The 27,257-nt window shown below is 39.1% G+C and overlaps 4 protein-coding genes across 6 annotated transcripts; 1 reads left to right on the forward strand and 3 right to left on the reverse strand.

Moving 5' to 3' along the window:
- Positions 1 to 4,252: 4,252 nt before the first annotated feature.
- On the reverse strand, positions 4,253 to 8,311 carry LOC142391750 (uncharacterized). 2 transcript variants are annotated; one of them, XM_075477787.1, is made up of 5 exons: positions 8,124 to 8,311; positions 7,619 to 7,930; positions 7,134 to 7,262; positions 6,907 to 6,938; positions 4,253 to 4,647 (listed from the first exon to the last, which is right to left on the reverse strand). In XM_075477787.1, the coding sequence occupies exons 1-5, from the start codon at positions 8,188 to 8,190 to the stop codon at positions 4,561 to 4,563; spliced, it is 627 nt and encodes a 208-aa protein (XP_075333902.1). In that variant the 5' UTR covers positions 8,191 to 8,311; the 3' UTR covers positions 4,253 to 4,560. The 2 variants fall into 2 exon arrangements, with proteins under 2 accessions (XP_075333902.1, XP_075333903.1); XM_075477788.1 differs by lacking the exon at positions 4,253 to 4,647 and adding an exon at positions 4,786 to 5,323.
- A 2,176-nt stretch (positions 8,312 to 10,487) lies between these two features.
- LOC142391749 (uncharacterized) lies at positions 10,488 to 12,026 on the reverse strand. The gene is made up of 5 exons (XM_075477786.1): positions 11,894 to 12,026; positions 11,386 to 11,709; positions 11,110 to 11,233; positions 10,809 to 10,863; positions 10,488 to 10,707 (listed from the first exon to the last, which is right to left on the reverse strand). Exons 1-5 carry the CDS (start codon positions 11,955 to 11,957, stop codon positions 10,642 to 10,644), a joined length of 633 nt encoding a protein of 210 aa, XP_075333901.1. The 5' UTR covers positions 11,958 to 12,026; the 3' UTR covers positions 10,488 to 10,641.
- A 1,098-nt stretch (positions 12,027 to 13,124) lies between these two features.
- On the reverse strand, positions 13,125 to 15,886 carry LOC142391747 (uncharacterized). Of its 2 annotated transcripts, none has more exons than XR_012770602.1 (5): positions 15,771 to 15,886; positions 14,852 to 15,160; positions 14,455 to 14,578; positions 14,014 to 14,047; positions 13,125 to 13,468 (listed from the first exon to the last, which is right to left on the reverse strand). XR_012770602.1 is itself a non-coding variant. In XM_075477783.1 (5 exons), the coding sequence occupies exons 1-5, from the start codon at positions 15,405 to 15,407 to the stop codon at positions 13,259 to 13,261; spliced, it is 741 nt and encodes a 246-aa protein (XP_075333898.1). In that variant the 5' UTR covers positions 15,408 to 15,481; the 3' UTR covers positions 13,125 to 13,258. The 2 variants fall into 2 exon arrangements, 1 of the variants encoding a protein (XP_075333898.1); XM_075477783.1 differs by lacking the exon at positions 15,771 to 15,886 and adding an exon at positions 15,344 to 15,481.
- Positions 15,887 to 17,830: 1,944 nt separating this feature from the next.
- On the forward strand, positions 17,831 to 20,174 carry gemin8 (gem (nuclear organelle) associated protein 8). Its single transcript, XM_075477791.1, has 4 exons — positions 17,831 to 17,916; positions 18,148 to 18,228; positions 18,772 to 19,111; positions 19,214 to 20,174. The coding sequence occupies exons 2-4, from the start codon at positions 18,226 to 18,228 to the stop codon at positions 19,471 to 19,473; spliced, it is 603 nt and encodes a 200-aa protein (XP_075333906.1). The 5' UTR covers positions 17,831 to 17,916; positions 18,148 to 18,225; the 3' UTR covers positions 19,474 to 20,174.
- Positions 20,175 to 27,257: the final 7,083 nt, after the last annotated feature.

The raw sequence follows: 27,257 nt of genomic DNA on the forward strand, positions 1-27,257 counted from the left end.
CAACTCTGTGGCAAATATTTGTGATGTCCGTTAAATCATGGTGTGATGATGTACGACCCACAATACTCCATCCCAGTTCTGTGCGAACTGCATAGGGTTCATTATCTCCTCCAAGCATTACCTGCCGTGGTGCCAGTGCCTTTGAGCAATTATAGCCTATTAAAAGGCCAATTTCACACTCTAGCTGTGGTGGGATTTCATCTGCTATTGCGCTGAGATGACTCCAGTGCCTTGCCGTTTCACAGGTAGGAATGTGTTTTCGATTTACTGGTATGCAATCTTTAGTGTAAGCTGGAGGGAGATTAATGAGGACTGTGGAGTTGTAGCCTCTCACTCTGAGACCTGAGACCCTTTCACTATGGATTAATGCATCCTTTGTAACCATTGTTGTTAGCCTTAGCTTCACAGGATGTCTCTCTGTTTGCAAGCTATTGCTAACTTCCTGATCAATGAAGACTGTATCACTTTGAGTGTCCAGCAGTGCATAAACGAGTTTTTCCATACCTGGATTGCTTATCGAAGAAACCCATACTGGCACGATCATGGAGGTGTTAGATGATGGGTCCTCTGTCTCCACATTGAGAGATAGTGTGGTTGCTCCTTCATCTGTGCTGCTCTGATTTGGAACTGACACTGTTTTAACTTTGATGTAGCTGTCATCATGGAGAGACGTAGGATGTTTCCCCTTGCAGCTGTCACATGAGTGTCGATGGCGGCAGTCTTTTGCATTGTGACCTGGCTTCAAACAACCATAGCACAGATTATTTTCCCTTACATATTTTCTCCGTTCGTACAGGGTTTTGCTTTTAAACTCAGGACAAAAGTGAAGACGATGATTACTATCTTGACAAAGTACACAAGGGGCTTTAAAACCTGTATTTGTCTGCTCTCGCTTTTCAGTCTCTTTAGCTGTCTGGGTGTTGAAAACACTAATTTTACCCCTTTTTTCTTTCAGATGACGTTTCTCTGAGGTCAACTCTGCTGAGTGGAGAGCACTGAATGAGGTTATGGGATTACAAGCAATCTCTGCCTCTGTTAACATGAAATCAACAAACTGCTGGAAGTTAGGAAACTCATGTTCACTTTTCATGTTTTGAGTGACCTTTCTGTTCCACTGTGATGCCGCCCAGTCAGGTAGTTTCTTCACCAGTTTCTGATTTTCCTCACAGTCATTCAAAATGTCCAGACCTTTAACATGTGACATGGCTTCTTGACATGAGTTGAGGAAATCAGCAAAGGTTCTTAATCCCTCAGCATCCTTTGTTTGTATTTTTGGCCAGTTCGACAGTTTCTCTCTAAAAGCTCTCTGTATGACAAAAGGCTGACCGTACCTTTGATTGAGACGACTCCATGCATCTTTGTAGGCTTCCTCATCACTTCTATAGAAAATGCCGTCAAGTATTCTCCGAGCTGGACCTCCTACATACCTTCTCAAATAATGTAGTTTGTCAGCTGAAGAAATGTTCCTTTTGTCTATGAGTGATGTGAATGAGGCCTTCCACTCAATGAACTGAATCGGGTCGCCGGTGAATACAGGTGGCTCTGGGATTGGGAGCCTGTTCAGGGTCATAGTATCTTGGACAGCTTGAGCCAGGTAAGTAACATCTGTCTGGGGAGGTGATGTTGTCACTGCAGCGCCAGTGGGTTGGATAGGAGCTGAAAACATAAACGGCTGAGGAAGCACATGTTGTTGTTCTCTGCTGTGCCTGTCAAAGGAACGGACACTATTTTCCTGCATTACTTCCTGGTTATAGGTTACTAGTCTAGCTCGTGCAACTTTTACATTCTTCACTGCCTTTAGTCTTTCCAACTCACGTTTTTGAGCTTCAAGTTCTCTCCTTTGTTGTTCCTCTAGCAGTTGTATCCTTTCCTTTTGTTCTTCCTCCTCCAAGAGCACTTCATACTCTGCTTCCTTCGCTGCTAACTCTGCTGCAGCGTCTGCCCTTTTTGCTGCTACATTGGAGCACATGGAGTGATGACTGGAAGCGGAGTGTCCACTTGAGGGTGAGGCCGTGGATCCGTAGATGGAGCGGGCATAGTCTCTGTTAAGCAGTTCACGAAGACATTGTTTTGCTGCTTCACTGTCAAATTCTCCATCAACACCTGCTAACCTCTCATAGGCAATCTTAACAATATCCTTAGTCACTGCTTCACAGGCATCAATGCGACGTCTTGTCTCCGTGGATGGAGGTAGGAAATCTCGTATTTCCATATAGACTTTAGTAACATTGTCTCTTTCATTTTCTAGTATATCTACAATAGCTGCAATTTGGCTCTCAGTAATGTCTGACTTTAACTGCTCTCTTGCCTTACGTGCTTGAACCTTCCATAGTTCATAGAAGTGAATGAGTCCTTTCTCCTTTTTGTGAGCCTCTTCCCTCTGAAATGCTTGCATCTTCTCCGTGGGGTTCTTTGGACGAGCAGAGCGCCGAGGTTCCTCTTTTTCACTGTCCTTAGAAGGGTCCATATTATGGTCCATGTCTCTGTCGTCTAGAGATGCGTTGTCTGATGCCATTTCTTGAGTGAGTGTCACAACCTTAGGCTATCACATCAGATTCCCTGCAGTCATACTTGGGTAGCAGCGTGGTGGAACTGATGAGGTGAAGCTCTTACTGTAGCATCCCCGGTTTAATGATGGTCTTACTCTCTCATACTGATGGTTTTTATTTTGATACTCTTAACATTTTTAACCTTTTCCACCGTAAGAGCTGCAAGGGACAAGAAACATAAAAACATCACCTTTTTACAAATGACTTGAGTTATAAACTAAACCATTTGAACCATAGTTTAATGAAACTAAATAATGAATTTTTAATAAATAACTGAAATAATTATTAACCATTCCAATTAACATAAGAAATCAGAATTACATAGCAGGCAAAATAAATGCTCTATCGTCTGATCAAAGCGCTAACACTTAGCATCGCGCTAGCTAACATGTGCGTCATGCTAATTTTTAAATCCCAACAAAAGGTCAGCAAATATTAAACACAAACCTTGTGCCTCTGTCAACCGGGTGCTGAATATATACAAAATGCCGAAACCCACACTGAGAATGGCATATAATCCAAAAGTTTTCCTTTACTTATATTTCTCTGATTTCCCTTTTCCGTTTTTCCTTTTCCGTTCTTGTGACAACCCTTCAAAATAAAATCCCGGTCATATCACAAACGTAAAATAAAGATGAACATCGAAATACAATGGATAAACCACACAAAACAAGATTATCTACAATAGACTTTAATGAAGAAGTGATATCATACATAAACAGAGATGAAGAAAGACAAAGCTATGATAACTTAAAGGAAAAAACATGTAATAACGCAGGCGTCTTTTCTGTAACACATTTTTTTCCTTCTTTATCTTCTCAAACTAAATATTTTCCAAACTTTCATAAACTGTTACCCAAATACAAAACATTCCTACATTTAGATTTGCTGTTCACCCATCACATCTTATGCAGAAAAACCCTGAAGCAGCTCCCGCTGCAATGATGACCATCACGGCACCAGTTAAATAAATTAGAAACAGCGTTTTTGTCTAAGTCTAAGCTGCTTCATCCCCTGAAACGTTGAAAAGAAATATTGTTCGGACAAACTGTGTGGAAACTGGGCCAAAAGTATGGTGGTAGAACTGCTATCGCTCGACTGACAATAACTCACATTTGAAAACAATGATGAATGTAAAGAATATGTTCAGATATTTGAACACCGAAAGCATTTTAAAAACACTGATGCTCTAACAATGGGAAACTTGTCTCTTGTACTGTAAACGTGGACATCATGCACTTCAACTCCTCGTGATGCTATCGCAGAGAAAAATTACTACCAACACTGAGCCAAAATAGGAAAGAATATGAAAGCAAAATCACATGAAAAACAAGAAATTCTTATCTGATATACTATATAACTGCCAGGTGAACATTTAAATACAACACAAACAGAGGGATATAACTTCTTAAAATAGGCTAAGATAGAAAAACTGTTCACACCTTCCACTGGTGTTAAAACTGGTTGATACAAAAACACATTATTCTTTGCAACAAGTGTGAACGTAGTCACATTTGTCTTTGGGTTCATATCAATACACCAGGATACTGTGCCTCTGTGTTGTGATCATACATCATACATACAATGTTTATTTTCAGTGTTTCATGACAGGATAATGGAGTAATAACTGGTTCCAGCCCAGTTATTTGCGTCTCTGTAATCAAGAAATGTCTGTAAATAAAAACAACCACAGTCGCGCCCTATATTTGTATTTAATTTTATTTACACTTTTTTTTAAGTCCATTAGATGGCACTAGAAACCATGTAAAAAGTTTAGTTTTCCCATCTAAACAGAAAAAAAAGGTAAACAGAGTAACATTACTGTGAAGACACACAGAGTAGAAGAAGCAGAACAAAGAACAGTTTCAGTGCATCAATACTGATGAAGAAGTACTGAAGGAGCAAGTGTAGTGCCACCCTTTTAAACTGGATACCTGAACTTCAAACTCACAGCTCTTCTGAACAAGACACCAGCTTTCCGTGAGTGCCTCTGCTGTAGTACTGAGACACTTTAAAAGGGAAACAGTGAGAAATGCTTGTTTGTTCTTGTGGTCTTCACACATCTTGATGCCTGAACTTGAGCTGTACAGCAGAACACCTTAGTGAGGACCACAAAAGCAAACAAAAAATTAGACTGGCTTCGATAAAAACAAACAAACAAAAAAAATAAAATCAGATTCACTTGCCCTCTAATCAACATTTATATACCATCAGTCATGCATCTACGGTCAACATGACAGAGCGTGTAATAGCTACACTTGTTTAAGTAAACTTGAGTTAAACACTGAGCTCCAAGCTGCCCTTGATATTGTCACTGAAGTGTGATTGTAGAGGAAAAACTGCTGCAAATATGAATTATAATATATGCAATAAGAAACACTTCCTGGATGGGTGTGGGGATTTGATATTTACAAAAAAAGTCTTCAAAATGTTGACAAAACTACATTTTCCACTCCAATTTCCTTTTGACGATACATAGCCTTGATGATGATATTTCCATTTACTGTCTACCCACCCTCTCATCATGACATGAGCTTAAACTTTTACACTGCGTACTGACGTTGTTTCCCTGCTGTGTCTTGCTACATGTGAAAGTACACACATTTCACACCGTTGATATGTCAGTTATAAGGATGGGGATGGGTGGAGGATGCTGTCAATTAGGTGACTCTCATGCAGGAGTCTGATAGTTCAAGGCTTGTCCTGGACAGCGTTTCTGCTGTCTTTTCGCTTTTCTACTTCTCCAACTCATGACTCCCTACTTTTCCACGTCACTTTAAAAGAAAAACAAAAGGTAGGATTAGAAAAGTACACAATGTTAGTGGAATACATGTTTTCATACTCATGGCGTTGCTACTGCCCCATACACAACAACACCCGAGTGATAAGTTGCAATCTCACAACCTTTATCCACGGACACAACAATGTTTTGGGCATGTGAACAAATATATCTGTCATATGTTCTCTGATAAAACTGGGCTGCCTATAATTAAATCCACAGTTATCCAACAGATCTTTTCATCTTTCTATATATCGTTTTGTATCTCTGTTAGTGCAGCAGCTCCTTCTTCAAACTAACAAAGATCAAGTCAGATAATTTTCTTATGTCAACTCAAAGTCCGGCTTCCCTTCAGAGTGACTGACTGGGTGCAGATTCCACTTCCCAGCAATGTGAATTGAGTCATACAGGTTATTACTCTTTTTCCATTACTGTGCTTCTTCTCAGGACTGGCTGATACCATCATACCCTGAAGTCCAGACTTTTCTTGTTTGTGGTAATGTTGGAAGCTACAAAAACTATCAGATCAGGAGGAGCTGAATGTTGAAAATGTCTGCTAATCAAATATATGTAAATGTATTTCATAATTATGAACAATTTCAATTTCCTGTTTGCTTTTAGTCCTCTTTAGGTAACAAACAAACAAATATCAGCTGCAGATTTCTCCACTGAAAGACTAAACTTTATTTACATGCCTAACAGGAAATAACATTTTCTTCGACTGTGAACGAGACAAAAAAACAACAAATCACTGAAGTGTTTCACGCACAGAAAATGCAGATACCCTCTGACCTCAAACAGCTGTCACGTTCCACTAATTCTGATATATTAAAAGATACTAGTGTAGGGGTACTTTGGTACATATGCAGGGTATGCACGTGTAACTTTACTCGTATTAGTTATGCCACCACAGAAAAGAGCCTAGAGATACATTATGATCTCACAATCTACAACCACAGACTGACATCACAATGTTGTGGGCATGTGAACACAGATAAAGTCACAGGATTATGCCATGACTGTGGGCAAAGATAAGAATAAGTTGACTGCCACAGTTAATTAAAGAACTAACCTTCATAAACAAGTGTTTAATCAGCCCTGAAATTCAGTTTTGTTCTTCATATCAGTATGATTTGTAGGTCAACAACTAAACGGTCACTGGGCTGAAGAACAACATCCTTTTTTTTTTTAATCATGAAGATGTTTTCATGTGCAGAATTATTTCAGCAAATGCTGCAATCTGAATAGTTTGGGAGACATTGCATAATCAGTAAACTGCATCTTAAACACTTTCAAATTCTAAATGTTTCGGCCATTTAAAAAAATGACGACTAGATGATATCAAAGAATTTTCAAAGAAAGAGTTGTTTTCATTGTGTTGATGGTGAATATGTTCACCATTTACTTATTTATTTTAATCCAAGAAAGTTGGAAAGAAAATCATTTTAATACAAAGGATTTCAAAGTCTTAAGTTTTATAAAGTACTAGCTTAAACTCAGCGTCACTTCATTTACTGTAACGTCTAACAGACATCAAACAATCCCAGAACACATTGGAACCCAGAATAGATGACTCACCAAAGAGCCAGGAGTTTCATGTGCAGTTGTCACTTTAAACAAGATGGGATATCAGAGTCAGTAAAGGAAACACACACACATGCACTGAGCAATCAAATCAAAACATAGAAGTTATGATAACAACTAAAATGATGACCATCATGTACAATGATGCTATTTTCCCAAACTAAATGAATATCCAAATGCTTCAAAAAGTAAACATTTTTATATTTTTAATATTCACCCACCGATGAGTTTTTTTCTCCTGTAGCAGACTCCCAGAGTAATTCCCACAATAATGATGACCTTCACTGCCACAACCAGTGGAAATAAAAATGGTATTCCTTTTGTACTGGTGATCTTTTTATCCTCTGCAACTTAAAAAAAGAAAAAAGAAAAGAAAATCAATGCACTAAAGATGAATACAGTAATGGATAAAAAAATAAATAAATTTAAAAAAAAATCAAGTTACCTTAATCGTTTTTTAAAAATTTTTTTTGTAAAATGACTTAGGTTGAATTTCCCATGTTCTAAACATGCTCAAAGTTTTTTTTTTTTTTTTTTTGCAAATTCAGTGGAAAAAACTCCCACTCAATCAAAGCTAATGTATGAGCGAAAAGTGAAGATTGTGAAAGAGTAAGAGTTCACTACAATGTAAACAAGGCAGGACGTATCATTTAAGCTCATATCTGGTCAATTAACATATTCGGATAAACACAATAAATGTGCTTACCTTCCACAGTGATGTTAAGATGGAGAACAAAGGTTCCGTTGTTATTTGAACACTCACAGGTGTAGTTCCCACTATCAGCTGATGTTAAATCGTTCAGGTGCAGAAACACAGTCTGATTCTCTGTCATAAGTGTGAACCTGGAGTCACATTCATGAACAAAGTCGTGTCCATATCGATACAGCAGATGACACTCTTCTCTCCGGCTCCTCTCTGTTCTGATCTTGCACACTATCAGTGTGATTAAAGTGTGGGTTTCATTGGTGCATAATGGAGTGACATCTGGTTCCTTTCCAATCGTCTTCACAAGAGTCACTGCGAGCGATCGATACAATCAATATGAAATACAGTCCGTGTTAATGATTGCTGTTGTTTGTTTTAAATTCTGAAAACTAAATCTGGTTTAATTCCACAAAATTAAAACACAGAAACTGTTAAGCAGCTGTCTTCAAACTGAAAATTATATGAGAATAACGCATCTTTAAGAAAGCTTGTTTCTCTACATTACCTTCACTGTCCAAAAAAGTTGCAGCGAGTGGCAGCAGCAGAACAAAGGACAGCTTCAACACCTCCATGTCAGTCAACACATATCAAGCATTGGTGTAACTGCTGGTAAAGGTTTTCAGTATACTGCTGTGAAGGGGGATGTGGGGAAATGCTTTACTATTTACGAGCTACACTAACCTCAAACTCTCTGCTCTCACAGATGAGAGAATGTGACATCTTCTAAAAAGGAAATGCATTAACAAAGCTCCTCCCATGTACTTTCCACAGATAAAAGAGTGAGCTGGGAAGAAATGCAGAGGAAGCATATACAGACTGCAATATCTCAGTTTATTTCAACTTAAAGACTCTTGTTAGATTAATCTTTTACTCTGAATGTTTCAATAGTTGAATGCTGACCAATTTTAATCTGCAAGTGAAATGAGTGTAGAAATGCATGTTCATTGTACCCAGCATCGTCTCCTGAGTAATAAGGACTAAACTGCTCTTAACTCATGATATTCAGGAAATATATGATGGCTTCGACGACGCAATGTTGAAATCATATCTAGAGCTCACTTGGCTTGATCATGTTCGTGATTGTCAAAGGGGACAGTTCTGCTTCTGTTTGTCTTGCTGTCATGTCACTTTATGAACCGAGTCAGTTGTTTGGTAGAGATCATTCGCTGCCTGCTGAAGACTCATCTACAGGCCATTCACATCAACTTCAGTCTAAAAGGTCAAATTAAAAGAAATCTCATTTGTAATTTTCAAGTCCGAGTTAGTTTTTAACTGTAGCTCAAAAATGTGTAATCCCATAGTCACTATATCCATAATGAGATTTTCTTAGTATTTTTTTATGTATATCGAACAACTAACATCAAAGAAGCTATTTTGATTTGATTAAAAAATAACAAATTAAAAATACTTGGTTAATATCAGGACGTCAACATGTCCTGATACATTTAAAAGGATGTTCTAACACTGCACCTAAACATGAGCAGGACACTGAACTTTCTAATATCCTGTAACTAGTGTGCTAATCAGAATTATATTAATCAAAATAATAAAAAATTACTATGATTCTACTCTTTATCTATAAGATATTCATCTCTTACCGATGGCAAATGTGTCTGTAGAGAACTCCCAGCATGACTGCAGTTATAATCATGATAATGAGTACGGTAAGTCCAACCACAGCGTTAGAATAAGGTGGTTGAGTAGAAATGTTGGTCTTCAGGTTTTCATTCTCTTAGAAATCAGAAAAGTAGCCGAGATATTTATTATTTGGAAAAAAATATAAACTCATACAGACTTTTGGTGTCAGCACAATATCATAAAGATAAGTGTTCTCTTTGGTAATTTAGATTCTATCTGGTTTTGCTGGTTTCATAGCTTTAGACTTTCTCCACAGTGTGTGGTGATGTTCACTGTCTCGTTGCTGCAAGCAGCTTCTGATACACTGCTTAAGACAAAAAATATATATATATATATATATATATATATATATATATATATATATATAAGTAAATGTAATTATTTCTGTTGCTACCTTAACCTAAAAAAAAAAAAATCTGTTCTTTAACTGTACCTGTGTTCAAAGTACAAGATGTTACTGTGCAGGAGCACAGCACAGATCTGTTTCCACGTATTCATCTAGGCAGGAATGCAGCTGCTGCCGGTAGGTGCACTGTGAGAATTTCAAGAAATGCCCCGTTGTTTTTCTTCAGCAACCAAAACCTCAGACTCTCGGCTGTCACCAACGTACGAGTTGGTGAGAGCCCCTCTATAAATTAATTGCACAACATTTAAATATACCTGCTCTTATGTTAAAGCAAAGAGCGCGATCAAATGAATAAAACTAAAATATATATATGCATATATTCTGGTTTTAAAAAGGTTTGGCTCACTTTTGTCTTGATCTAAGAGTCTTTGTGATCAGTATAATACTGAATTCATCAGGCGATTACTCTGCCTGCAAATAACAACCACATTGCAGAGCTGAACTCTTTCTTGTCATTTGGTTTCTTTAGGTTGATCTTACAGTTGTGCTGTCACTTCTCAGGGGCTTCTGCTGCTTTATGGCATCACTTTGCAGAGTAATGCTCCCGTCCAGGGAAGCAGAAAGTACAAAGATGCTCTGCAGAAATGTAAACTTTACATAAAATCAAATCATTCCAAGTCGCCGGATTAGACCATAGAAGTTAGATCTTTTATAAACTTTGAATTAACTAATTTATAAGATCATTACTTTATTCGGGTCAACATATTTAATGTACAAGACAGTATGTTTTATTCAAAGCATTAAACTTATACAAGGAATAAAATCTATGTTAAATGAAAAGCAGCTGAATTAACACGACACAGATAAGAGACATAATTTACTTCTGGACAGTTGGTCCCGTTTCACTTATTATTCAAGAGGAAAATGTGACTCACATGAAAGAAGGTTTTGCCATAAAGTAGCTCTACTAAAGCCTCTAAACACTTAAGATTTCTGTTCAACATTTTCATTATTCATGGTTTTACAAATGAGCGTTTTATCAAGTTGAATAAATATCATTCTCTTTCTGAAAGACGACGTCGTACGGCTCAGTCTCCACTGCTTCCTGCAAAAAAAAAACAAATGAGTTGAAACCTGCTCTTAATGTAAAATGAAGAACAGACAAATTGAGTAGATTAAAAAGAAACTAAAAAAAAAAACATTTACCCTGTATGTTACTGTATTGTACTGTGCATGCCTGGTCATGGTTTCCAGTTGTCTTCTTTGGAGGAAATTGCATACAAACAACTTGTTACAATTCGTGGATTCGTGATTTGTTTTTGAGTGAAACTGTTATGAAATAAAAATGCTATCTAAAGCAATCTGTATAAAAAGACATTTACCTGCAAATATCTACATTATCTTGAATTCAAAATATTCAAGAGCCTGAGCCTCGGAAAGCTCATCACACAGATAAACCTTTCCTTTATTTAATAGTATTTAGAATTCTCGAATAGTATTTTCTTACCTTTGACAAATCTTGCAGTAGGCAACTCCCAGGACGACTCCAGTTAGAACAGTTATGATGAGTATAGTCACTCCAATTTTAGCATTGGATGAAAGTTTTGCTGCAGAAATGTTTGATTTATTCCCTTCAAAAAGAAAAAATAATGTATCATTAAAGAACTAGCACAATCCATTTTTTTTAAATTTATCTTTAATCTAACACCTATTTGTTCACACTTTTGTAATCTTGTGTTGGCATTTTATAAAGTTTATTTGAAGTGTACTGTACATCCCTTACCCTCCACAGTGATGTTGAGATGTAGAGTAAATGTTCCATCAGGACGTGCACACTGACAGGTGTAGGTCCCACTATCCTCTGGTGTTAAGTTATTCAGGTGGAGAAACACGGTCTGATTTATTGTCACAAGTGTGAACCTGGAGTCACATCCATGTTCAAAGCCTCGTAGGTGGCCATACGCCAGAAGACACTCTTCACTTCGGTTCATCCCTGTTCTGATTCTACAAACTAAAACAGTGATGAAGTTCCCCGTCTCATTGCTGCAGATTGGAGTGACATCTGGTTCTTTACCAATGGTTTTCACAAGCGGCTTCTGATACACTGCTGTTAAAGAGAAAAGTTCACCCTGCTTTTATATTTCTAAAATGCAAACATTAATTGCAGCATTAAATAAACACGGTGAATAATTTGTTAATCTATTTAAGCCAAAGAGAAGAAAGATTAGACAGAGCAACTATACGTTAGATAAATGATAGATTATAAAAAAGAAGAGGTTCTTGTACGTTACCTTGTGTGTATGAACTAAATATCAGCACCAGAAGCAAAACAAAAAATAATTCTAATCTACCCATGCTGGCCAATACATCTGCTGTAAGAAACAATGCAGATGTAGGCAACGTACACTGTACTGTATCACAAGTCTGAGGGCACACACACACTTAGTGAACTGAACATCTGTGGTTTTGGTAGGTGTAAGGTGCAGAGGTGTGAGTCTTTCTAAAAAGGAAGTGCGCAACTTTCTTTGATTTGCTTGCAGATTGATAGTGAAGGAGAGATGCAATGCACAGAAAGTAAAGAACAACAGACTTTGGTGCTTTTTTTGAGATGGCCACGTCTAAGTCGGTAATTCAAAAGGAAATATTGTACTCAAGTGAGCAATTCATAAGACAAAATCCATCAGCATAAGAGAACTGAACCTGTTCCATCTGGAAAAATGACTCCACTTCCTCAAAGTTAATGTGCAGGTCGAATCGAGGTCAAACCACCTACTGAAAGCAAAGGATCAATCATGTCACTCTCAGATCTGTAATATTGGGTCATTTTCCTCAGTATCTTAGAGAGACCAGACATTTGTCCACAGCTCTAGAACATCAGAATGGTGACATGCCACAGGCCATTTTGTGTTGGGCAGTGATGATGTGACATCACTGTTTACAACCTGTAAATAATATGTGTATATTTCAACCATGTATCCTTTTCCACTCGCAGCCATGTATTTTGTACATCTCAGCCTAACCATGCATTTTAACTCAAGACCCTAACTTGTCTGTTCTTAGTTTCCAACCATTTAGTGAGAATGAAGAGGAAAGTATTGAGAAACATCTGTGTTATGCTTTGCATTTATTTGTTCAGTTTGAGGGACCAAATAAAAAAGAAAAGACAAATAGGCATGAAAATGAAATTTCCCTTTTTCTTTAGAGCACGTCAAAAATGTATACGTATACATACACAGCAATTTAGACAGACAGTAATACAGTATGTATAATATAGGCTCAACTAGGTGATGGATGGCTGTGGTCTGCCAAAGCTATCAAATAGCAAGCCCTCACTACTGCAATTGAAATTTTGATTTTATGAGCAACATTTCTATTTTAGTGAAAAAAAGCTAGACAAACCAAAAGTGATAAGAAATTAAAAAAAAAAAAAAAAAAAACTATACAAAATTAAAAATCTGTATACACACTGAACAATTACCCATTGGTAGAGCAATGTGAGAAAAAAAAAAAACAACCCAACAAAAGAAAAAGAACAATGTATCAACTTTTTATCCGTTTGGACAGTACAAATTGAACAAAGGACAGCAAAGTGATACAAGAACCAAAAACACTGCGCTTATTGCTATGATGAATTCAGAATTATGTTGACTCGTGGTCTACATATTCACATAGAGTTCACATATTTCATCAGTCTGTGTTGCGTTTGCTTCCTGCTCTAGAGGGACACTTTCAGTTTTGCTGACCCAATCTGTTGACACGGTGTCATCCCTGGCAGCGTGTCGGTGACACATGGGGGACGCCGTCTGGTAGAGATCACTTGCAGGTTGCTGAAGGCGTTCATACAAGTCACCTTGTTTGTTTTCATCCTGTAAAAACAAAGTCCTGCTAAATAATGTTTCTCTAACTATTAGAAAAGAAACAAAAAAGCTAAAAGGTCATACAACACGACAAAGTGGTCTGAGAAATGTTTTACACACTGCAAATGTGAGTCAAACTGAAACCTCAGCTTTATAGGTCACCATAGGCTTTATCCTGTCTCACCACTGACCATGTGCCCTGAACCTGAGTGACTATTTCACAAAACTGCAAGCTCACACACATACAGCATAAACTGTATTTAAAAGAAAAAAAAAAAAAAAAAAAAAAGAGGGGGGGCTTGCAGTGAAAACTTGTTGCATGTGATCTATTTAAGGAGGAACAAACCAAGTAACTATTGCAAACTGTGAAGGGTTTTCTGTTATTTTTAAAATTTAGATCTGCTAAAGCTTTCAGATTCTGCTAAACCAGCAGATGGTCATTCTTATTCAGAGATGGTTACTCTTAATAAGAATAGAAGTAGGAACGAAATGCACAATAAATAAATCTGCAACCAGTAAACTAGCAATTTGCTTAATTGTAAGGTTTCACTTACAGTTAGTCCAGCTTGTCTCGACTGTGTGCTGCCTCTGAAAACAAGAGGAAATATCAGTGTTACATCCATCAGTGAAACAAACAGTTGAGAGGGATGACAAATAATGCAGTAAGTGTAGAGTGATAAATAATCCTTGCCATTCAATGATTCTTTGCACAGTACTTTGACATGAAAGCCTGCTAGTTTGGAAACCATCCATAGATAACCATAGTAGTTCAGTCACGGGATGACTGGAGATTGGTGGGGTGCATCCTGACAGTTGCTTACAGAGGACTTACAGCTCATTGTTCAGTTTCCCAGAAACAGAATGACATCATGCTTTATGAGAAAACTTCCTCTATCATTGTAAAATTTCTCAATACACTAAAATAAAAAAAATAAAAAACTGCTACCAACATCCAAGATGGATCACGGCACTGAGGGACAGAGAAAGGGAATCACCTGCAATGGCTTTTTCTCAGGATAAGTCCAAGAAACAGTCCAGTTATGATAAGAAATCCAGCAGCAGTGCTGATAATGGTGGTAGAAGTGAGCATTGTTAAAAGAGAAGTGTTGCTTTCTAAATCTGCCAAAGACAAAGGAGACCAAAGAACATTCAGAAAAATACTGCAACACTGATCCCCCCTCCATCCGTTTTAAATTAAATATTTTGGCTATCAGTAATTATTCATACATTTTAAATTTCTTCCTTTTTCATTTGTCGCTAAAGCATAAAATAGGCTAATAGGCACAGCAGCAGAGCCTAATGGACTTTACACATTTAATGTCAAGTTTAACACTATCATGAAGCAACGAGTATGGGACAAATGCAACAAATAAGACGAAGACAAACACTTACCTTTCACAATGATTAGCAGATGTAGAGTATCTGTTCCATGAACATGTGAGCACTCACAGGTGCCGATCCCACCGTCCTCTGGTGTTAAATTGGTTAGCAGGAGAAATGCAGTCTCATTTTGTGTCATAAGTGTGAATTTGGAATTACATTCATTCTTGAAATTTTGTCCGTGTTGGTACAACAGACGGCAGCCATCTCCGCTCCACTTTGTCTTGATCTTGCACACAATCCGTGTGATTATTTGCACTCTGGCACTGGAGCAAAGTGGGGTAACATCTGGTTCTTTTCCAACTTTTTTCACCACCGTCTCTGCGATTACACAAACATGCGTTTCTGAGTGGAGTAGGTGTTAATGCCAGCTGTGATTGCATTAAAATGATGCAGTCAAAGACCACTTTAAGTAAAAAGACTGTCGTTTTACTTGAAACTGACAGCCCACAAAAGTGACCGACCTGCAGAAAGTTACTATAATGAAAAGCTCTTATACTGTACCTTCAGTGTCAACACCCAAACACAAGGGCAGAAGCAAAACAAACCACCGTTTACGCTCATCCATGATGGCAGAGAAAAAGGACCAACAGTTCTGCTGTCAGACACCAGTTAACAATACTGAAAGGAAGCGAGTAAATGCCAACCGCAAAATCTAAAAACATCTCGAAAGTGTACGAGCTGATGGCCTTACAAAAGGAAGTACCAGATAAGAGAACTGCTTGTAATTTCAAATAACACCGTTGCTGAAACTGCCTTCAGTGGAAAATCTAAAAACCAAAACAGCATCAACTCTCTTTGAATATAATGAGAGTTGGTGCTCTCTGAATGGTAATGGAGTTACAGCTACAGCATTCAGCTGTTAGATGTATTGCGCTTCAAGCACATCGGCCTGACTTCTCAGAACCAAAGGTCATGTCTTCACTCATACCTGGCACATGACTGACTGTGGGCAGAATGTCTCAGCTGTTAAAGCAGCTTCTGGTAAATGGTCCTTTGTACAAGTTGGTTGTCAGTCTGAGGCCAAGCTCCACATCCTGCCAGAGGTTGTGTCTTTCTGAAAAGAAAATAACAACATTAAGTTAATCCTAAAAGTACCCCATTTGTGGGTTTTTTGTGCGCTTGGTAAATTTATAGGTTGTGGTAAAACACTGCAATATGTCTATGAGAAGAAACAAGGTGTGAATGAAAGTAGTTCAAGTGTTCCTACACCTCAGTTATGTGACAAACGCGAACGGTTAGTGAAAAATATTCGAGACGTTAGCTGCAGTCTTTGTCATAGTTTTAATTTTCAGGGTTACGACTAAAACGGAAGCATTTGCACATCAGGCTGTGCTTATTTGGTCCTTTAATCTGCTAAGAACCTCTCAAGTCGAGTAGTGATGCAAACAAGTATTTTGTCACCTGGAAAAAGAGGAGAATTTAAATGTCTTGATCATTTTTAAGACATGATTTTGGCACAAATAAATGGTGATTTGGCTCAGAAACAAGAAATGATTCCCTCTGGAATCTTATCTTTGGACCTATAGAATGCTCCCATAAAAGGATGGGAAACCAAGTTTTAAAAAAAAAAAAAAACAACACAGCTTCAGCTACGCATCTTTTTACCTTGGGTCTGACTCACTTTTCATGGCTGTAATGTTTGCTGAGAAGAGTACTAGATGATGATGATGATGAGATGATGACTAATGAAAAGCAAAGTGAAAAACTAAATACAACACCACAGACGTTTGACTGACTGGATCCTCATTCCACATACTGTGTGAAGCACATGCTGAGGACAGCGTCGGCTATGACACCTGCCAGCAGAGGGAGACAGTCGCACAATGACCCATTTCTTTTTTTAAATTTCATCATTTCATTTTATTAACTGATAATCATGCCAGTCCAGAGAGACCAAAAACCTCACAGACCACCAGTACATGAATCTTTGATCACTGGCCTTGGATAAAACTTCCGTTATTTGTGTTCAACCTTCCTCACTTTGGCATCTTTTACTTAAATAACATTTATCATTGAAAGTTCTTTCTGCTTATTTCACACAAGAGAAACATTGTGCTGAAATTCAAAAGAAAGATTTATCATATACTTCAGAAAATTCAGGTCCCTAAAAACAGTATTGGCGTTCACTCGCACATTGAAAAGTCATAAGAGGGAAATATGTTTTGCAAAGACATGCGTCTTTTTTGCATTTCCTCTAAAAGCTTAGAGGCCTCAAGCCAAAGCGTGAGCCACATATCAAACGTACTCCGTCCGCAAGTACACGGTTTAACATCCAGTTTCTAAAACACGACGACAACCTCCTCACTCATATAGTGTAACATGTAACTGTTACCAAATCTCAACTTCACTTTCATGTCACACAATAATTTAAGCCACGGTGAAAAATCACAGCAGTTCAACAAAATAAAAAGCATTCCAACATGCAAATTAACACATTGTTGTAGCATGTCATGTGCTTTTCTTGACAGAAAATCAGTTTAAGGGCTGACCTCTGCACTGCTTTCATGCCACTATTGAGATTCATTTCACAAAAGAAAGGTACTGTGAGCAGTAGGATTCAGTACTTTTAGCATTAATATCCGCAAATATCAGCAAAACTGACTGGGGCATGTGGAGGTTAACAAGTTAATGCTTCTAGAAAATAATATCAACAAAGACCCTCAGTTCTCTCCTGCTGTCAATCCCCGTTGGATGCCAAATTATAATTGCTTCCCGCTGTTCTTTCAATATTAAATGGCCTCACTAGATTCCTACTGGGCCGAGAAGGGGGAAGTCGAGGGAAAATTATACAGTGTTTGATATATTTTATGCAAGACTATTAATTAAAAAAAAAAAAAAAAAAAAAAAAACCGGCAACTCACTACTGTAACTGAGAAAACAACCGTCTTTTTTATTTTTATGGTTAGTCAGTTACCGGGTGAGACGTCCAGTATTTGAATATTTTGCATGTTCGCACAGTGTCCACCGGGGGGAGCACCTCGTGGCCACCAGTTATTTTGCTGTGTCTCAAAGGCTGCTGGGAAATATTCAGCGAGGAAGCATTACAAGTGGCTAATCAAGCTAGCACCAGAGAGGTAAATGTCCGATAATATGAACCACTTAGCGAGTCAAACATAATACACATCACACATATGTTCGTGCGGCTCGTGTCAGACTCAGTTTTTAAAAAGTGTTACAACCGCTTTCTATTTTAAGACGTCGGCACGTGCCCCCATAACACAAAAAACGTTACGTGTAAATAAAAGCAAACAGTGATTAACTTTGCGTTCACCTGATGTTCACACCACTTTGTTTCTTGTCCACAGGGTCCAGCTTTCCAGGTGGAAAAGAAGAAAAGCTAAAAAAGTTAACGTGAATATTCGCTTTGCTTCATCCATCCTCTCATGGTAAGAGTTTTTTTTTTTTTTTTGTCGTAATTAAACTCGTCCGTCTCTAAATCACGAAGTGAGGCTGCAACAGAGGAGCAGCAAATTCTCCCTAATTAGTGAAATCTGTAACACCTGGTGTATTTTTAATTTAAGCTAATTTGGTCCACCGGAACTCAGAAATGTAGCTTTTGTTTTACTTTGGAACTGCACAGACAAACAAAGCACGTCATGTCTCATTAAAAGACAAAAAGAAATAGTCCACATATTAAGGAAACTTATATGTAGATGGATAATTTCACTGTTATTAAAAAAACAGCACTGAAGCTTTCTCATCTTTTACAAGTCTGAAAGAGTCTTGGCTTTAAAAAAAAAAAAAAAACTGGTCTTGAATTATCAGCTTTTATGAACGTAATTAATTTCCAAGTTAAGTGTTTATATATATATATATATATATATATATATTTTAATAAAAAAAAAATACATAGTGGCTAGCTACAATTTCACAAAAAATAATCAATGTCTGAGGATAAAATAAAACCAAACACAAAACTTTACTTCCAGGAGGACCTCAGCACAGTGATGTCCTGGTTTTCCAGCCCCATCTACAGCCGTTACTGGAAGCACTACCAGCAGGCCATGGCCTGGCACCAAAAACACAGGCGCGCCTACCGAAAGGCTTTGGAGGCTGCCTATGGCCCGGCCGGCTGGCAGGAGGGCTGTCCCAGCAGCCCCCAGCGCTATGCTGACTGGCAGGCCAGAGAGAGTAACAGGGAAGATGGGGAGGACGGAGACGAGGAAAGCGGCTCAGAAAGCGAGATTGAGTGCGATGTCAGCAACATGGAGATCAGCGAGGAGCTTCGACAGTACTTTGCCCAGACAGAGAGACACAGAGAGGAGTTGAGTAAGTCAACTTCTACCATCTGCACCTTATGAATAATAAATAGCTCTGCTTCAAGTTGCACAAGCATGTCTGCTACATGCTTAAAACTATTCTGTTTTGCAGAGAAACAGCAGCAGATGGAGGCAGAGCAGCATGAAAGCTACGTGCCGGCTGACCAGGACCTGCACAGGGTCTCGTGGCGAAGCAGCGCCGCCCCTCCCTCCGAGCGACCCGGCGAGAGACGGGTGGCCGAGATGAAGAAGCTCTACGGCAAGGATTCGCCCAAGGTCCTGGCCATGGAGGCGGCAATGCAGCTGACTTTTGACAGAAACTGTGACCTCAAGCGGCCCAAATACTGGCCCGTCATCCCGCTGAAATTATAACAGCAGCAGGCAGAGCTACAAATGGTCGGATTTCTGATCTCTTTGAGGAATGGACTGTAGTTCTTGGAGCTGCTGCTGTAGAAACAATTGTTTGTGTTAACTAAGACTTTTACGTTATTTTAAGATGTTACGAACATTTGCTGCGCTTCTCCTAAGCCAACTCGCCTGTAATGTAGTGCCCCACATCAAAACCTATAGTTGTAATTAGGCATCTAATGCTTGATCTTGAGGCTGCTGCGTTGCATATAGCACTGCCCAGCATTCCTTTTGTTTGCTCAGAATCCAAGCAGTAAGACGTTCAGCTGATGGTCAGATGTACAGTAGACCTGCCCTTGCAGGTGATGTAAATACATTCAAACAACATGTGCCTGTTTGTTGCCACCTAATACATTTTTTTCCCAGCCTGCTTTACGCTGCAGTCTCTCCTCTAAGGCCTGTCAGCTTAGTTTAACCACTAAAACAGAAGTGTTCCTCCATGGCTGCTTCTGATGTTCGACTTTTCAACATGCACTCGGAGTGATTTCACCATTTCTAAACCGCAGCTCTCGTTTCTGACGTTTCCTTGGGTTCAAAAGCATTCAAGTGCTTACCCTGGAGGGATGTTGACTATTCTTTTAGCTTGTGTTTGCTCTACTTTTAAAACTGTGTGATGTGAATTTTGATAAAGTTCTGTTTATAATAAAACATTTTTCTGGATAAAACTCGTTTGTCAGTGGCAACTTGTTGGTGAGACTCCAAACAAAAAGACATTCTGAGCATGTGTGTGTTTATAGCTGCTGGTTTTATGAATTACAGCTCTTGATTGTGTGTTAATCCCAGTTTTAGGGGTTCCAATGAAAATGAATAACTTGAACTACACGTTCAGTTTTTATATTTTGTCCAGAGACCTTTGGAGGCAGTGACCGCTATAAGTCTGGTTGCCCTTCACCTCACTAAAGAATTGGTTTGTTTCTTTGTGATCCCTTGCCACGCTTTCACTCCAGCCCTCTTCAGTTTGTCCAACAAGTTTTTAAATAGACACTGCATGACCTTCAGAAAATCCTGGGCAGCTTTTGCAGTAGGCTTTGCTTTGTCATCTGTACTGTTAAGCCCCATCCAATCAACTCTTGTTTTTTTTTTGGCTGAATCTGAGTGTTATTCATCCCTAAACACTCTCCTGGCTGCTTCCGTCCTCTGCCACATCAAACAGTGGTGACCCTGTGCCACTGGAAGCCATGAATGCCCATGATTTCACACTGCCTATATGTGCTTTACAGATCATGCATGTTTCACATTTTGAGTATGTCCCATACTGTTATCCTCCTGTCATCCTGGTCCAAATTGATCTCAGTTAAATCTAAAGAACACTGTTCCAGTTTGTTTCTTTAGCAAGAAAAGGATTCTGGCCACCACAGATGTCAAGGCCTTTTTATGTTGCAGAGCCCCCCTATTGATCAAAGCCACCCCTGATGTTCCTGCTATCACTCCAACAGATTCTTTTCACTTTTTAATTTTATTTGTAGCTTACGGATGGTCATGTTGCAGGTTCAAAATGACCTTTTCTAAATGATCAGACAAGGGCAATCATTTCTTACGGAATATAGTAAAAAGTGGTGGGGTATGCAAATACACTCAAGCAAAGAGCCTCAGAACTGTAATCTCCATATCTGCATGTGAGGATTTACAGTTGTGCCTTATCTAATGGTATGAATGGAAATTCAAACAAAAGTCAGGAATCAAATGCCGCCTTACTGCTGAATGAGTAAGCCTGGGTTCAGTCAATGCAGGGGCGAACTACAAGAATATGTCGAGGAAAATAAAAATATAAGACCATGCAGTGTGTTTTTATTTATTTTTTTTCCTCTTTACTTATCTCTGTATGTGAAATGGCACGCAGATGCGAACAAGACGCGTCTATTTGGATTAAAGAGAGTCTGATCCAATTCTACTCGCTGCTGTGACGCCATCCCTCACCCCCTCCCCTCCTGCCTGATTCCATATCGGGACGTCTAGTTTCTTGCCTGGCGCGCGACAACCTGTGGACATCTCAGGCGCTTTTCTTCATTTTATCTCAGGGACAAGTTTCCACGGAAGCAGAAAAGAAAATGGGTATGTTAACTATACTCTGTGTTGTCTTGCTGCTTGCCGTCCCTTCTGCAGTGATCGGTTTACAGTCATCACAGTTTTCTTTATATTCCACTGCTGCAGAGATCTTTGCTCGTGGTGCGCTGCGTGTGTAGTGCGGTGTTTGGCTTTGGGATGGACTTTGGAAAACAAACGCATGGGAATCGATACCGAATTTTCCATATTTTATCCACTTTATAGCAATATTACTTTTTGGAGGATAAGAAAGTTTTTTAGTTTGCTCCTCTCACATAGGCGCCAATGTGTTTTGCTGTGTGCAACTCAGACTGAGTGATGAAGAAAATGCGCGCAGCCCGCAGTGTCCTCTTGTGTGTGTGTGTGTGTGTGTGTGTGTGTGTGTGTGTGTGTGTGTGTGTGTGTGTGTGTGTGTGTGTGTGTGTGTGTTTGCATGCCACTGGACAGGGCGTGTTTGACTCCTCACCGTAGGGATAAACACGGGTGATTTCATGTTACAGAGAACGTTGGACACCTTTAGTCAAAATTTCCGTCAGTGTGAAATGAGTGGAGGATGAACCGATGTCCAACAGGCATAAAGTTAAAAGTGAAATGTTATTATCAACATTTTGAGTCACATGAATATATTATTTTGTACTATTTAAGAGACAAAAAAAAAAAAAAGGGAGAGAGAACCGTGCAAAAGTTTTGGCACCTTAAAATTTGAGCTCACCTGCAAACTTTTCTTTCAGGCCTTAAACAGCTTGTTATGGCTCTTACTTGTTAACAGTCTCTGATCGGAAAGGCAAATGTCAAAGGTCATTGATTAGTCTGACTTCTCCAACCCCAACGATCACCATCGGCTCCTATAAGCAGCTACCCTGCACTCTGAAAATAAAAAATAACTGATGCCCACATAGCAGGAAAAGGCTATAAAAAGAAAGCAATGCGTTTCCAGATATGTGCTTCCTCGGTTTGTAATTAACTCAAGAAACTGTTAACAGGAATGAAAGGTCAAGCTGAAAGCTGGAGACGCCAGAACTCCTTAATGGAGCTGTTTCTACAGCAAAACTGACTGAAAAGACCTTCAGGACAATTTATTAGACCCTGAAGGGGGGGGGGGGGGGGCATCGTTGTTGCGACACCTATACCAATATGATCTTAAAGAGTCGCCAGAAAAAAAGAGAAAAAAAAAAAACTTTCCCTTTGCAAATGGACACAATGAGTTCTGGGGACTGAAAGTTGAAACAGATTTTTTTTTGGCCAACATGAGCGAATTAATCTTGTAGGAAAATGGGCTCAAAATTTCAGGAGACAGGAGCACCTATCCAGCTCTTAAGCACAGGGGTGGATTGATAATGCTTTGGGCTTTTGCTGCAGTCAGTGGTACAAGGTAACATTTTTCTGTTAGAGGGAAGACTGGATTCAAATAAATACCAGAAATTTCTGAAAGCAAGCATGCCACTGTCTGTAAAAAAAAAAAAAAGGAGCTGAGGATGAAAACCAAGCTCCTACAACAGGATAATGATCTGAACCGCACCTCAGAAGTCATCAAAGACTTCTTTATTAGGCAAAAGTTGAGGGTTTTGCCCTCGCTGTCTGGCGAACTAAGACATCGTTGAAAAACCTGCGGGTGTCCCTCAAAATAGCAATAAAGGCAGAGAATCTCACACAGCTAAAAGCCTTTTGGAGAAAGAATGAAAGAAAATCTGTCACAAATGCATTCAGAAGCTGAGATCATTTCCAAAAATAAGCTCGCTGCTCTAGGCCTCATTTATTTAATTATTTATTCATTAATTTTATCTACTGTAAAACTGTTACAGATGGAAATGAAAAAGTTCCATATTTTGTACATGCGAGTTGAACACTTAGTCATTTTGGATTCTTCTTCAGTTGTGAGGTAAAATGTGAGATTACCTGGCTGAAGTTCAGTGCCTTCACCTCTTCATCCCCGTTAGATCCTAATGTGAAAGCTGATGTTGATTGGATTAACGGGGAGTGATCTGTTCCCTCATTGTGGATTAAACAGGCCTAACGAGCTGTTGTTGTAATGGTGTGCATGCATGTTGCAAGGCTTTACACGTTTCTCATGATATTCAAGTTTTATTTAATCAGGTAATATCACTGAGATCAATAGGAGACAGGTTCCGCTTGTTCGTGTTGGGCTTTGCAAACTTACAAACAATGTAGTTGGGGGCAAATTGGTACAACATGAAAGCTGTGAAATTATCTTTAAAGCGGTTCACTGTGTACCTTTCATTCTCACTGATACACACCTTCCATTGTGCTATTCTTTGTCGTTGCTGCTTTCTTCTTCTTCTTCTGTGTACCGGCTTCCTCTGTCTCATTTAGGTCAAAGCCTATTTGTGGAAACTGTGGAGCATGTGTTAAATGCTTACGCCAGTTTAAGTCCATTTAAATGTATAGATGGAGGAGTATTTCAACAACGCACCCCCCTCCCCAACTGCATTCACAAGTGTGTTTTTAAAATTTTGAAGAATTCAGTTTTGTACAATTTCAGTTGGATGAACATGTTTTTTAAAAGTAGCTTTAAATTGGATTAACACAATGATTCTGTTTTCTTCAGGTCATGTGAGTGTAGAGAATAATTCTATAGAGCTGGAGTTCTCGCCCCACTTTATGCATTTATGTATTGTATACAAAAATATTTCAAGGGGGCATAGTTTTAGTTGTTAACATTGATAACACCCAGTCTTCTGGTATGAATAGAATAAACAGAGGTGTCTGGACTGATACTCTGATTTGGGTCATGGATTACTGTGTATCCAGGGCAGTCATTCAAATAATTGCCAAAAGCGTTTAATTGTTTGCCCTTTTATTTTATCCCACTTTGGGTTTATGATCGGTGCAACAAGTGCCTGAACATAAAGCAAAACGTCTCCAAGGTGATGGGCTCTCCTTTTTCTTTGTTTCCGTACTTGATTTAAAACCGAAATGCCCCCACAGCATCGCTGGGATGTTTGGTTATAAAACTCAGTCTATGATGTTGATGTCAATAAATGCTCGTCAAAATGCAAAAGGTCAAATAGTCAATGTTAAATTATGCGGAAACGGGAATGTAAACTTGACATTTGTGTCTGTTTTGTGTGCCAATCAGCTGTTTTTATACAGGTGGACGGAAAAATAATGGTTACACGGAATCTAACTGAAAGCCATGGAAAAATGTACGCAGCCAGCTGGCCTGAGTCGTCAAGCAGACTGACCTTAGAGTGCAATACCACTCATTGCCACTTCGGATTGGCTCCAAAACCTTTGTGATTTTATGGGACTCACTGAAAAAGCCTCAATTTTTCTCTTGAGATAAATAAAATAATAAAATCATTATGGTGTCATCCTCCAGTTTCACTCCTTCCGATTGTACTGCTGGTAACTTGTAAGAACTTAATTGTTAAATTGATTGATTAAAACCATGGATGTATATTTTTGTCCTATCAGGTTCATGTATCACTGTATCAGCTCCACCGTCTGTCCAAATGTTGCAATTTCAGGCCCAAAAAAGAAAAATTCTAAAGTCTTTCAGTTTCCAAAGCACTTGGTGACGTCATGGCAGTTACCTCCTCCTCTTATATTATACATTTAGCTCAAGTGATTGAGATGAGAATTTTATAATCTCTCACAGGGGGGTTTGTGAGATTGTCTTTGCCAAAACATGCCCGTCGCACATTTTCGCGCAGGCTTTAATTATGTTCAGAGAAAAATGTGCCTCTAGTGGTCCTGAGACCAACTGCACATGAAAGGTAAAAATGGCGTTTATGAGGGGGCTGCTCGTAAAGAGGGTATTTTGGCTCGAACCATTATAGTTTTTTGTAACCCTATTCAAGAAGTTTTCAATTTCTAACCAGGTCTGTTATTGAGTAAACCTCGCCAGGAAGGAACAAAAGTGCTTTAGTTAAGTGTTGTCATGCCACTGACAGAACACAAGTTGGTTGACCTCATGTCACACAAGGGTCACTGCATTTAACTTCACTAACTTCTTATGAGGACTTTGGAACTTGTTAAATCAAACGCTTGACAATGATGTAAAATGCCCAGATGAGCCGTATATCCCTCCTGCTTCTTGGATATGAACAATCCACCGATAGGATGGTTTCAGTGGGAGGGCTGGTTGGTATTTGCTTCTCAGCTATTCTCGCAGTGAAGAAAGTTGAAAGAAAATTGCATCTTGTGTTTCCTGCTTTGTTCAAGCAAAAGAACCAGATTAAATCTGTAAAGATGTGAGGTCACGAGGTGCCTTCCAGACCTGCCATTTCACGTGACATGTTTGGAAGTCTTGTAATGGATCTTTTAAGATAATTAAGACCACATGAAGGCACACTGTTGAGGTGACGGAACGGTTTGTTTCCAATTTGTTCAGGATTAAGAAAGTCTTCACTGAAATTCAGATGTCCTTTTTGTCGACACGAAGCCAGTAGCATACACTCTGAACTCATGAATCTTTAAGTATTTCTACATCTCAGTCTTCTTCTCCTGATCCTCGTCCTCTGGATCTCCCTCTCTTTTGTTGTCTCCGTTTACCTCTAACATTTTTAACATCTGTTTCCAATAAGGTAGCAGGCCTGTTTATTGCCTTCAGGCTGGTGAGAAGTTCAAAACAGACAGGATGTAGTCAAATGACATGATTTACTGCGATGGAGGACCGGAGCCATTTTTCTGCAGGAAGCCGCTGTAAACTTATCTTCTTTCACCTCCCGTGTTTTGCCCGCTTCTCTCCCTATATTGCAACTTTTGTCTCATCATTGTAATCATCATGATCCCATCTTTCATCTGCTACCCTCATCATCTCCCTGTCCATTCTCTTCATCGTTATTCTTTCCACCATCCCCTCCTCCTCCTCCTCCTCCTCCTCCTCCTCCTCCTCCTCCTCCTCCTCCTTCTCTCCTCTCCCCTCATGCATCCTCCACAGTGAATTCGCTCTTTATGCTCTCTTTTTACTGCAGCCCTTCTGTGCTTGGCTGTATGTGAAACCTCATATCCTCTTCCATCCTCTCCTGTGGATTTGCTCTGCACTAATCTACAGAATGGATACCAAATGTAACAGCCGTCAAGCAGACAGACTTCAAAGCTCTCTTATTTTAACGGGTTGTTTTATTCTGAGGGAATAAATGATCACTCAGCTGGAAAAAGTAGAGCAGTCTACTGATCTTATTAGAATAACAGTATATCAACAATGAAGCAACAGCAGTAAGGCTTTTGGCAACATTGAAATATGGACCCAAATCTTCGACCGATTTCTGTGGCACAGAAGTGTTGCTCTTTTACCTGAACCAAAGTTACAGTTGTATTGTTCACACTCAATGAGTTTCTCTTGTGTTCTGAAGTTCTAGTCATTGATCAGAGCTTACAAACGACAAGATTTGCTGCCAGATTTTCTTACCGATCCTCATCCAGCAGTTACAGTTGTCGTGCAGACAAGTGTATGTCTTTCAATGTTACACTATACATTATTCAAGTAATTCCTTTCGTTTCTGTCTGTTTTACTCAACTAGTTGGAAGTTTCTCTCCACAGCTTCTCTCTTCTTACCCCTAGTTGAGTTTCGTGATAGACCATCTAGTGAGGGACTAAGGAACAGGGTAGGTGTATTTACTGAAGGGTTAATAAGAGGGTTTTGAGCAGCTTACATGGAGGCTTTGAATTGGCATGAAACTTAGGAACAAATAGAGTAACATTAAAAGGTGCTGAGAGTCATGAAAAGAGAGCTCCTGCT

The sequence above is a fragment of the Odontesthes bonariensis genome, chromosome 11 (genome assembly GCF_027942865.1).
Source record: "Odontesthes bonariensis isolate fOdoBon6 chromosome 11, fOdoBon6.hap1, whole genome shotgun sequence".
In the NCBI taxonomy this organism is placed as follows: domain Eukaryota; kingdom Metazoa; phylum Chordata; class Actinopteri; order Atheriniformes; family Atherinopsidae; genus Odontesthes; species Odontesthes bonariensis.